The following is a 13,167-nucleotide window of genomic DNA, read 5'->3' on the forward strand; positions in this document are numbered from 1 at the left end:
TGAATTACTAAAATATTATTTTATGTTAAATATTTATGTTCATTTAAAACAACTGATTTCGGTGTTTCGTATTTGGGATTCAATAATTAGGACATGCGTCGTCCAAAATGGACATCATCACTCCTCCTTTAGCTTTAGGTCTTGTTTGGATTGGATTTTTGAAAAAACCTATAGAAGAAAAAAAGTAATGATTTGTGATGATTTTGAGGAGGTGATAATTATTTTTGATAAAAAGAGGTATTAATATATATGAATAAAATAAAAAATAATAATTTGAAATAGAGGTATTTTAGTATTTTATTTAATGAAAGGAGAGATTTAATTGTTAAGAAATGATTGATTTGAAAATTGATTTTGAATGAATTTTATAAAAAACCCAAAGAGAAGCCAGCCTTATTTAAATATCGGTGCTCGTTGCAACCGGATTGGCAATTCAAACAACTTCTCTTTCTCTCTCTAACACCAATAATAGGGGATTGAAGGAATTATAAACTGCTTGATCTACCTACCACCTTCAAGAAGCTTCCACAGGTATCATATATCTTCCTTCACTACAAACTTGATGCATTTTGGACGACGCTGATATCCGATAACAAACAAAAAGAGATGTGAATGTGAATATGATTATAATGTTTGAATTTATTATTATTTGTAACAAAATTAGTATTAATCTTTCAATTTTATTTTTTATTATATTTTATTTAAATTAAAAATATAAAATATTATTATTCTTTACATCATAATTATTATTATTTTTTTAAATATTCATTTATATTAAAAATGATGATAATTATTATTTTTTAAAATATTCATTTATATTAAAAATTATGAAAATCTTTTGAAAAATCAAAATCGTAATAATTTATAAATATATAAAATATTTCAAATTTGATATTAGGATTATACTATTTAAAAAAAAAAACTTAAAACAACCGAGTTAGAATGGTATAATTTTTTATTATCAATATATAATATTTTAAATTAATTATATAAAAATGATTATAGTATTATTAATTATTGTAATTATTATCAAAAATTTATTTTATTAAAATTATACTTTTTTTATTTTAAATAATTGAAATAATTTTTTTTAATAAATAAATTAAAATTATTATTATTATATTTATAAAAGAATGAGTAATATCATTCTAATTATAAAAATAAATAGACATTATTGGAGAGAAAGTGAATATTATAAAGAAAGTAGATTAATGGATTATTACTTTCAAGATGACTTAGGGTAATCTAGTTAACAATGGAATCATATATATATATATATATATATATATTAAAAAAATATTATGATAAAATACATTAATAATTAGCTAGAGAATATTATTTGGTTTGGATAAGTGGAATAATTCTAAATTTAAATTCAAATTCAAATTCAAATCCAAACTGAACTGAAATATTGTGTCTCAGTGCTAATTGAATGCCATCTATCATTTGTGGGATCTAAGCTTATTATATTTATTGCAGGCCGGTTGTTAAGCGATGGGTGCAGGTGGGCGAATGTCGACTGTTCCTCCTTCGAACCAAAAAGAAGAAGCAAACGCCCTCGATCGAGTCCCATCCTCGAAACCGCCATTTACGCTAGGCGAGATTAAGAAATCAATCCCCCCACACTGCTTTCAAAGATCGGTCATCACCTCATTCTCCTACGTTGTATACGATCTCCTCATAGCGTCCTTCCTCTTCTACGCCGCCACATCCTACATCCATCTCCTCCCGGGGGCCCCTGCCCTGTCAGGCTTCGCCTGGCTTATTTACGCCTACGTCCAGGGCTGCGTCCTCACCGGCTTTTGGGTCATCGCTCACGAATGTGGCCATCACGCCTTCAGCGATTACCAATGGCTCGACGATACAGTCGGCTTCATCCTCCACTCGGCCCTCCTTGTCCCCTTCTTCTCCTGGAAACACAGCCACCGCAGGCACCATTCAAACACCAACTCTATCGAACGCGACGAGATTTTCGTCCCCAAACGTAAAGAAACTGTGGGATACCTCGCTAAATACATCGACAATCCAATTGGTCGGACCACAAAGATCGTCATCCTGCTGACCATGGGTTGGCCTCTGCATTTAATTCGCAACTTCTACGGCCCGATTTACTCGAAGCAGGAGCGGTTTCAGATACTTGTATCGAACATGGGCGTTCTTTCAGTCGGATTCCTTCTCTACCGCCTCGCCTTGGCCAGGGGAATCGGTTGGGTGGTGTGCGTTTACGGCGGGCCTCTTCTCGTGGCGAATTTATATCTGCTGGTGATAACATGGTTACAACACACTCACCCATCGTTGCCTCATTACGAGTCGGAGGAATGGGATTGGTTGAGGGGGGCTTTATCGACTGTGGATAGAGATTACGGGATTCTCAACAAGGTGTTCCATAATATAACCGATACTCACGTTGTTCACCATTTGTTCTCGACCATGCCGCATTATCATGCGAAGGAAGCGACTAAGGCGATGAAGCCTATGTTGGGAGAATACTATCGGTTTGATGGGAATATGCTCGTGAGTGTGATATGGAGAGAAGTCAAGGAATGTCTCTACGTGGAGGCTGATGAAGATGAGGAGGCAAACAAAGGCGTCTTGTGGTTCAGGAACAATATTTAGGGTTAAAACTAATAGTCCGTTGTTGTTGTCGTCGTCTAAATAAAATAAATTACTTTTGATATTCTCATTGGAGGAGTCAATAGTGCATGGTAAGGTACTATATATTAACCTTATTTCATATAAATAATTGTCTTTTTTTTTTTACCTAAAATTTGGATTAACAAGTATTATATGTAATAATTTACTCATGGATGAGTAAAATTATAATATCAAATCTAAAAATATGCCTTCAATGAAATATATACAAGTTATTGAAATTATGTGCTGTTATTGAAATTTTGTGCATCAACAGTAGCATGTATATAGGCTTTCATCATAAATATGCTACAATAGTCATTCTATGTTGATTCATAACCACACTACTTAACTAATAAACTAAATTAAGAATTTAAACCGACCTTACCGAATTGAATGTAATGCTTTTTTTTGTCGGCTTTATCAATCAAAACAGTTCGGTATAAAATTAAAATTAAGTAAAAAAAAAACAATTCTAACAATTTATACGCATTTCACTTGGGTTGAGTAAATTAATTCGACTATAAAATATATGATTTTAATATAGCATTGGTTACATATTGAATCTTTAAATAAAAACTGAATCAGCCTAAATCGTTATATGAAGTCAAATTTAGTTACATTAAAAATATATACGATCTCAGAATGATATTTACCCACCAACTCGATATATTGTCTTTAAAATTCCAAAAGTTTAATGAAAATGTGTTGAGCATAAAAGATTACACTAAAATGTAAAAGGTGGACTAAATTCTGGTATAATAGAGAACTTCTATGCGTAATCTTTTTCAAAAATCTACGAAAACAAAACTTATTAGGTGTTTAGTCCATCATAAATATGTTATTAGTCATTCTATGCTATTTTGATTTATAAGCACTAGTTTGAAACTAAAGGTCCAATCAGAAAACTGTCATGGGAGGGCTGGTCTTGCAAGAACAGAGTCGTCGGAAAGTGATGATAATGCAGATAGAGTTGTTGTCATTCGCAAGGGGAAACGTAAAATTGGATGAGATATTTACCGAGGGGCAGTGGCGGACCCAAAAATGTTTTCTCGGGGGGGCCGAATACATAGTAACGTAGCATTTTTTTGGCGATCAAATAAATGCATTTTTTAATTAAAATTTTATTTTATAATTACATAAAATACTAACAAACACAATTATAAAATACTAATAAGCACAATTACTAAATTATTCTTGTCCATGAGTCAGTACAAAAGAAGACAAATTTATTCTACGAGATTCCATTTGTTGAAAATATTGCAATATTGGCTCATTTTCAATTGTTGAGAAAATATCTTTCTCAACATATACAACTAAACTATCATTCATCCATTCATCTTCCATTCGATTACGCAAATCAGTTTTCACGGTCTTCATTGCAGAAAAAACTCTTTCAACGGATACAGTTGCAACTAGTAAACTAAAACCAACTCCATCAATCGATAAATCAATGGAAAAACTATATGTTTTTTCTGTTATAACCAATTTCTGAGCAAAAATTTCCAAGTCTTCAATTGAAGAAAATTGAGGATCATCTCGCAAATTAAATAAGTAAGCCCGAAGTTGTTGTTCCAAAAATAAATAATCACTGCCTGTGAAATCTCCAGAATAAAGTTTGGCAAGACGAATGAGTTTACGAATATCAAATTTGGAGAATGAACTTCTAGGATGAAGACATGATATGCAATCAAGTAATTCTGTATTAACTTCTGAAAAACGATTATTTATTTCTTGCATAATCAAGTCAACAACCTAGCATTAAATAATAAATAATAACTATTAATAGATAATATATAATAACTATTAATAGATAAGAAATAATATTTATTATACCTGACAAAAGATTTCCACACGATAATGATGAAGATTAGTGATGAGTTCTCCTTTTCCTCTTCGCCTACCATTGCTATCAATTATCATATGCTCATTCATATCAAGTATTGAGATCGATTGTAATTGACAAAAACTGTTAACTTGGTCCAAAATATCATGCCATCCATCTTCTCTAAATTTTTGTAATTGATTTTTCGAACTCGCAATCAATGACATGGCTTGAACTATATTTTGATCTCCTCTTTGCAGGCAAAGTGATAACTCACTTGTAATTCCCAATAAATTTTTCATCTTTTTTATACTTTATTTATATAAAATTAAAATAATTATGAATTAGTTTAGGCAAAGTGATAACTCACTTGTAATTCCCAATAAATTTTTCATCTTTTTTATACTTTATTTATATAAAATTAAAATAATTATGAATTAGTTTATAGATAAATTATATTTTAAAATATGATAAATAAATTTAAGGTGAGGCAAGGTTCGAACACCTGACTTCAGGTTTACTGTTGAGCTACAAAGCCAACTAGACTAAGAGTTATTTGTTAAATATATATATATAAACAAATTATTGTAAGGTTGGGGGAGGCCCGGGCCCCAAGGCCCCCCTTGGTCCGCCACTGCCGAGGGGAGTTAATTTTGGTGGTTCAGTTCAGTTAATTGGATGGGTTGGTATTATATGTATTCTTTTAGCTTACTTACATTTTGAAATTGAGCTAAAGTAGTTTAGGTTGATGAATAACTCTAATTAAAGTCTTTCATTTTGACTGTCAATGCAAATTCCTTGTGCAGCTCAAAATATATACTCCTCGTCTATTGCATATTTATACCCTATTGTTATTATTTTCTTTTTTTTTTCTTTTTAAATATATAATATTTCAACTTTATTTGAATGATAACTTAAATAATTGTATATGAGGTTTATAATCAAATGTCATTAAAATGGTTGACTCAATTATTTTTTAGGTGGTGAGTTAATTATGATTTAGTTTAACAGGTATATATATAATTAATTAGTAAATAATATAAAATAATATTTATAAAATTAAAATAAATAATTGATTGTATAACCAAGGTTGGATTAAATTAAATGGGAAAAGACTAAATCAATTAAGAAATAAATAATTATTTAATTTAAGAGATAAAAACGACAAAATTTTAATGATTTGGTTAAATAAAACTAAGTTGTAACTTGAACAAAACTAAGCTGGTTAACTTACTTTTGTGCAAGTAGGGGTGTTCATCGATTTGATATTCAGTTCAAACTTCGAATGCACACTACAACAAAATATACCTTCAGCCACCCTTATATGCCAACGCTTATCAAGCGTGGGTAAAAGTTATAAAAAGAAAAACTTTTGCCAACCTTTGTATATATATACCACAACCTTTATTTTTTTTATATATAAACTTTGTTAAAACTTTAAAATTTAATTATTCTAAATTTAATATTTTTATGTTTTATTTTTTAAACTTTATAAATATTTTATTTCACTTTTTTAATTTTTTTAATTAAATTAAAATTAAAATTTTATTTACATTAAAATTGAATTCATAATTTTTAATAATATTATTAATTTTTTTTATTAACATCTGTCTTTTTATGAAATTAGTATTTAAATTTAATTAAATAAAAAATAATATAACTAAAAATAAATAAATTAAATATTATATTATATTTAATAATAAAAATTTAACTTATATATATTTTGAAATTAGAAATCAATTTTTAATGGAATCCTTCAAAAAAGCGTAACACATATTCTTTCTTAACAGATCTTTATCTTTTGCCTGATAGATATTACAGCTAAAAAACATTAATCACCCCTCTCTGTCGTTTAAAAAACCATTAAAAAACCATTAATCCTTCATCTCTCTGCCGCTTCACATATCTCTCCTCTCTGCCGCTTACCCTGATCTTTCAACTCTCCTCTCTCTGCCGTTTCAACTCAATTCTCCTCTCTCTGCCGTTTCAACTCTCCTCTCTCTGCTGATTCACATATCATTTGCCTGATGGTTATCAAATCAGAAAAAAAACCCATTAATCACACTCTGATTCTTCGACTTTCCTCTATCTGCGGCTTCACAGATCCTTTGCCTGATTGTTATCAAATCAGCTAAAAAACCATTAATCACACTCTGATCCTTCGATTCTCCTCTCTCTACAGTCAGATTGTCGCACGCACGAGGATAGTTACATCATTCTCCAACCATTAGGGTTTGCCTTCATCTACACTATCATCCTTCGACTCTCCGCAGCCAGATTGTCGCGCACATGAGGTTAGTTACATTCTTCTCCGACCTAGTGTTTTGCCCCTTGTTGTAGTGTTTTGGATTTCTCAGTTATTTTCGGTTGGATTTTGATGCTAGGTTGTATATCGCTGCACTAAATGATTGAACCATATTTATGAGTGAAGAATGGTTATACTTCTTTGTTTTAAGGATGAATTAGGGTATATATTTGACTTATTTAGGTCATTGTTTTTCTTTATTGTAGATACTTATTTATAGTTGATTGAATCATCTTTATGAGTGAGTTGTTGTACTCTCCATACAAATTACAATTTACAAGCACACTCACATGTATATAGGCTTCTTTTGTTGTTCCTAATTGGATTCCCTTAATTTTCTATCACCTGTCAATGTACTTTCTTGTCTTTATTGAGTATTTTTTTTTGTTTAATATGTATAAACTTATAAAATCAGTTTTATACAGGTTACAGAAAATGAGTACTAGTCACCCAAAGTGAATGGAATGTTTGGGAACTATTCTACCACTGGTCCTTATATTATATCAATGGAAAGGCCTATAACATAACTGGGGTTACATAGTATTGTTAAAAAAGTTAGTTTTTAACCCATGGATAAATAAAACTTGTGTTTGTTGGGATCAGATGGAAAGTTGTTGTCGCACCATTAGTAAATTATGTTTTGCCATATAATGCTATCAGGGTTTATATCAAGGTAGATTGTTTAACAGAAGGATTATATTTTGAACAAGTAGTTTTAAAATGCCCACATTAGTTAACGATACAATCATTTATCCATGTGGGTGTATGTTTTCTCCAATAACTTCTCCTAATCTTATTGTCAAGGTTTTGTTCAGTCACTGAGATGGTCTCTGATCAATCTTGACATTCGGAGAAATATTTTCATATTTTGGAAGATTTTCCAGCTTCTGAAGATGGAGTAAAAATGAAGATAAGTAAGGGAGAGACGAGAATCTTAGAGGGACATGGTAAGGTAATTCTCTTGACTCCTTGTTTTGCAGTGTTACTTATTTGGGTAAATTATGACTAAATATATTGATGGAAAGTCATATAATTTTAAAGGGCGATTAAAATTCGAAGGATAAAATACAATTGCACCAGCCCTATACCGTGGCAGTGTACTATTGTATCACTAGATCACTAGTGCTATATATCTATCTTTTTGAAACGGACTTTAAGATAACTAGTCCTATAATTTTTTTTGTTAATATTGTTATAAATATATTCCCACATCGATATATATACATATTAAGCTTATGAATATATTAATTAGAACTGATATTATATTTGTCGAGCTCGGTAATGCGGGCATGTAACTCATATGGGGGCATTAGGATTATTGGATAGCAACAATTATATTTTTAATTTTGCAATTGATTCATAAACTGACACCAAAGATTTTATTTATATAGATTTAGATTGAGGTAATAATAATGTTACATATTTTGAGATTAAGATTTCTCCTGGATTTGGACACTTTATATTAGGTATATTGGTGACCATAATTCATAGCCAAAGCTAAGCACAACTTATATCTTGTTAAACTTCAAAGATTATCAGAAACTAAGTGTGTGCCTGTAACCCAAATGGGGGTATTAATATTATTGTATTGTATATCTGAAGGCTTTAGTGGAGTCGATGGATTATGCTTTGATAGGAATTCTGCTTATAAAATTTACAATAATGATTCTTCATAGAGAAAAGTATTTCTTTTCAAACTCCATGTCTTTTGTTTTTTAAAAATTAAGGGTAAACTATGACTTAATATATTGATCATTAATGATAAATTCTATATCAATATATTTAATATTTTTAATACAATTGATTAGAATAAATTTAAACTGCCGATTGAAGGCGATTGGTTTTTGACCAATCGTTATAGGCCTATAATGATTGGTTTGGAAGTTAATAGTGATTCGTAAACCATTGTTATAAAGTCTTTTTTACTATTGTAGGTTTTTCTTTCATACATTGTAACCTTCTGAACTCTCCAATCGGGTGTTTGCAGTCAATTTCAAGCCCACGTTCGAGGTCTTAATACTTATCATCGCCACAATTGAATGATTACGGTTAGTTGTTTCTCGTATTCTTCATATCTTGTCTCATGTTTGTTAAAAAATTAAATATATGCATAACAAGTTGTTTATACGCTTTAAGAAGTACGTATTTAAATGATATGATTCTTTTGCTTTATATCTTAAATTAGTAAATTAAACACAAATAAATTATGCAAATCATGAGCTCATATTTGTTGATTAACTCTGTCCTAAAACAAACAAATGATGAACAGTCACATTCACGGATGGTGGCTATATTCTCCCTACTTTTAACTTAACCATGAAAAAATGTATATGGTGTTCTGGTATTTCAAGAAAGTACTATATGCAATCAGTACATGTGTATACTAATGTTCTTCAGCCTCTAAAACCCATATTTTGAAATTGACAAATCAAGCTTCAGTCTTACTATCCAAAACTACCATATGTCTGAAATCTGAATGACTAACACAACTTATTTTTATTAAGAAAATGTGTGAATAGGTGCAGTTTCCTTCAAGTGAATTGTTTTTGCTATGCTTTCTACTGCTATTATTATATGTGAATCTCACCATTGTTGATGATAATAGGAATCTCAGTTGACTTAAAGAGAAGGGACTGACTGGATTGCTTTCAAAAAGAGTTAAATGCTTCTCTAGGAATTTACATTGTATTGTGCTCTCTTTGCTCTTGCTGTCCAGGTTTTCTCACTTCTGTTTTTTCCATGGACGTGTCTTTTTTGTATGAATTTATCGATTTACATGAATGCTATACTAATATTACAATTTAAGATCATTTACGTATCAATATTCGTAAAAAGAATATCATATAGAATGATCCAATAGTTGTGTATGATTTGTGCAGAGTTCTTATTTGTTAGTTTCTGGATGCTTTTGCTACTATGCCAGATAATGTTGTGGATGAAGATGGATCCAAAGATGGTCATGGTGAAGGCAATTCTAAGATAGAGTCAGACTAGAAGGTTAGTATTCAGTAATAATAATTGTTTTACAAAATGATGATTTCAAAACTAAGTGAATGCATTTGCAGGTATCGCCTTTATCAACACTTGAATCGTCATTTGAGTCCCTCAATGTGAAGAAATTTGATAGTATTGATCTTTCTTTCGCCAAAGGTATGTTGGTTTTGATTTCATGGTGATTATGACTTTGTTTCAATGAGAAATATAAAAGGGAACTTTGTAGGGAGGAGAGTATAGATTTCCACACTATTTATTTCTTGCCTATAACCTAGGGATCTATTCTCATTTTATAGGACCTGAAATGAAATATAAAATAAATATAAGTTTTTTAGTATAAAGGACAAACATGACTGGATACTGGTATGCTAATAATTACAGTGTGTTGTTATCCTTCACTTTTACATCTCTTTGTGAAAATTTTCTTGTTATGATCCATATAGATTGCATTGACAGGATGGTGAATTCCATAGGCATATCGGAGGAGATTTCTCCCTCACTCAAGCACATAGTGAATCTATTTGATGAAAGTAGTCAAAGGTCACCCATTATGTTTACTTCAGTTGATAGTGTAAATGAAGAATTTCATGAAACTTACAACACTAATGATAATGCTGAGTTGGATGATACTGGAATTGAAGATTTTGCAACATGGGGTTTCGAGAATGAAGATCCGAATGGGGAAGACCCTATTTGCGGAGGTGATTATGAGGTTGTCTTTCAAACCTTCTTAACTTTTGTCATTTGGGTTAAATGTTTAAAATATTATAAAATTAAAGTATTTGATTGATTATTTGAACGAATTGATTCATGGTGGGAAATATTTGGATTATTTTCAAATAACATTTCATGAAACAAGGCCCAGAATTATGTAATATCCTTTTGTCCTAGCATTGAAAAAGAATAAAGGATGATTCTTTACAACAGTTCTGGTTGAATCTTGCAGGAGAATGAACCATCTATTTTTCAACCCCCTAATGTGGAAGATAGAATAGAGAATGTTGACTAATATTTGTTTATGAGTTTGGGGCTTAATTTAAAACACATAGTCCGGATGGGTCCTGATCATTGGAAGTATCAGAAGGTAGGTAGGCCTTAGAAGTTTATGGAAGGAATATTACAATTACAGTTCTCAATTTCTTTCCTATTTCAAATAATTCATATGTTTATTATTAATTTTATTCTACTGGGTTTGTAGGTTTAACTGAAGCATCCAATGAAGATGTTCATAGTGATGCAGAGGACACTAACACACTTGTTCCTTAGCCTCATCAGGTTGGTTAAAAAGTATCTGATTGTTTCATTGTTTTAAATAATACAAATCATAGGATCTATAAAATGCTATTCCAGAGATTGTCATATAGTTGCTTACCAATAAAAGGTCGAAAATAAACAAAACTGTAGATTTGGAGCTCCTATCGTTGTTATGTGACTATCCCTTTATATAGTACTTCCTTTGAACATAAAAAGAGAGTTAGTTATATTACTTGTATAATAGAATTCTATAGCTTTGGTTGTTCATAGAATCACTCACTTTCTGTTAGGAAACATCTTTTAATTTTTTTGATACAAACATGTTATGTGGACAATAATGTGAGGTGGGATTTAATTGATTGTATCTTGTATTTGTAAAGGGGGAGGGTTTATCTTATTGGCTGTATATTTATCTTAATTCTTTTCTTTTGGATCTGATTGACGAGTCTATTTAAAAATGGGTATTTTGTTACATAGACTCTCTCAGAAATGACTTTTTTCGGAATATGATCTAAATGAAGTGTATACCATTATAAATATTTCTTTTGATGATCATATGTTAAGTTGTAATAGTTTAAGGGTATTTACTAATTAACTATTATGAATTCTACATGTAAATAAGATTGAAGTCAACTATGACAAAAACATCTAAACATGTGGATGTTCAGGCATTAAAAGAAATTGTTTGGAACCACTTACAAGAAATGGCCATACAAGTAAGTGAAAATCATATGAAGAAAAAAAATGTATGTTTTCTTCGTATCTAAATCTGACTAGTTGTTTTTTTGTTTTGGATGATTTTATGAACAACAATTATAAGATGAACAACAATTACCTCTTCTTCTGCCGTAGAATTACAGTATGCCATAGAATTACAGTATTATTTGATCAATAATTACAGTATCATACAATCATTTGAACAAACCATATAATGACTGGAGATGTTTTTTCAAACAATTGAAACACCATCTAATGAGATTGGTCAAGGTAAATTATTTACCATTCATAATATTTAATGTTATTATATGGTTTTGCTTCTTTTAGGTTATCCCGTATGTTCTGCCACTGGTTATACCTCGAGCATGACTATTGATGTTGTTGGTAAGATTTCTTTTTATTATTTGGTGAAAAAAATGTCATTCGTCTATGTTTGTCAGCTCAATTGTTCACTCACAATATCTATGTTATGTGATCTCGATGGACTTCAGGTGAGCCTTTAGTCGTATTCATCTTTTTTTAAAACTTGATCAAGAACCATATAAAAACATTAAATTATTGTTATCTTTTATTGAGCCTATGTTGTTATCTTTTGTCGGGTTCAGAAGATAGCAAAGATGATAAAGACAACGATGATGGAAGTGAAGAAGATCCAGTGTAATATTGTCTACCAGCCAGTTCTATTGGATCTCGGCGTATATATAGTATTTAATTGTTTTTTTTGTCTTTTAAGTATACAAATTTATTTTTAGTTTAATTGTTTTCTTAAACCATTATAACATCATTAAAAACTTGTAATATATATATGATTTTATAAGATAAAATTGTTTAGAGGATTTATGATTTTTTATTATTATTTAAAATATTAATAATTGGTAGATAATGATTTTATAAATGTACTTTTTAAAGATTATTTAATTTAAAAATAATAAAAAATAAAGATTAAAATAAATTTGTTAAAAGAAACTAAAAATAAATTTAAAAATAAAATTGACTTTTGGCGACGCTTAAATTAATTTTACCGACGTTTAAATAAGCGTTGCTAAAACTTACGCCCACCCTGCTTTTGGCGACATAAGAATAAGGGTCGGTGATCTTTTTAGCGACGCTTTTAAGGGTTGGCAGAAGTCTTTATAAGCGTCGCCGAAAGTCCATTTTGTTGTAGTGGCAAGTAGGGGTGTTCATCGATTTGATATTCAGTTCGAACTTCGAATAATTCAAACCTGCACCAACCAGGAATTGAACCCAAGTCTATATCGTGACAGGATACTATTCTACTACTAGAGCACTGCAGTTTTTGTTTCCCTTTTCTTTTATTATTAAATCTTGAATTCATAGTATTCTAATTTTATTATTTTGAACTTTTTCTTAAACTAAGTTTGGAAAAATAAATAATAAAAAATAAATTCGGTTTTCGGTTTGGTTTTCGAGTTGAAACCCA

General features: G+C 30.3%; 1 protein-coding gene and 1 long non-coding RNA gene across 8 annotated transcripts; both read left to right on the forward strand.

The window, feature by feature from the left end:
- The first annotated feature begins 1,494 nt into the window (after window positions 1–1,494).
- Window positions 1,495–2,634, forward strand: LOC124922042 (delta(12)-fatty-acid desaturase FAD2-like). Its single transcript, XM_047462766.1, has one exon. It carries the CDS (start codon window positions 1,495–1,497, stop codon window positions 2,614–2,616), a length of 1,122 nt encoding a protein of 373 aa, XP_047318722.1. The 3' UTR covers window positions 2,617–2,634.
- A 3,714-nt stretch (window positions 2,635–6,348) lies between these two features.
- On the forward strand, window positions 6,349–12,427 carry LOC124922098. Of its 7 annotated transcripts, XR_007097757.1 has the most exons (11): window positions 6,349–6,750; window positions 7,566–7,713; window positions 8,749–8,809; window positions 9,367–9,477; window positions 9,685–9,758; window positions 9,827–9,911; window positions 10,212–10,467; window positions 10,702–10,839; window positions 10,954–11,030; window positions 12,054–12,110; window positions 12,332–12,427. It is a non-coding gene; the product is annotated as an uncharacterized LOC124922098 (long non-coding RNA). The 7 variants fall into 7 exon arrangements; XR_007097754.1 differs by having other exon boundaries at window positions 8,696–8,809; window positions 12,054–12,418; XR_007097758.1 differs by having other exon boundaries at window positions 10,199–10,467; window positions 12,054–12,418.
- The last annotated feature ends 740 nt before the right edge of the window (window positions 12,428–13,167 follow it).

The sequence above is a fragment of the Impatiens glandulifera genome, chromosome 1 (genome assembly GCF_907164915.1).
Source record: "Impatiens glandulifera chromosome 1, dImpGla2.1, whole genome shotgun sequence".
Taxonomy (NCBI): domain Eukaryota; kingdom Viridiplantae; phylum Streptophyta; class Magnoliopsida; order Ericales; family Balsaminaceae; genus Impatiens; species Impatiens glandulifera.

Bases quoted from the DNA above. Each gene is read 5' to 3' on its own strand.
- LOC124922042 (XM_047462766.1), top strand. From the start codon at position 1,495: ATGGGTGCAGGTGGGCGAATGTCGACTGTTCCTCCTTCGAACCAAAAA.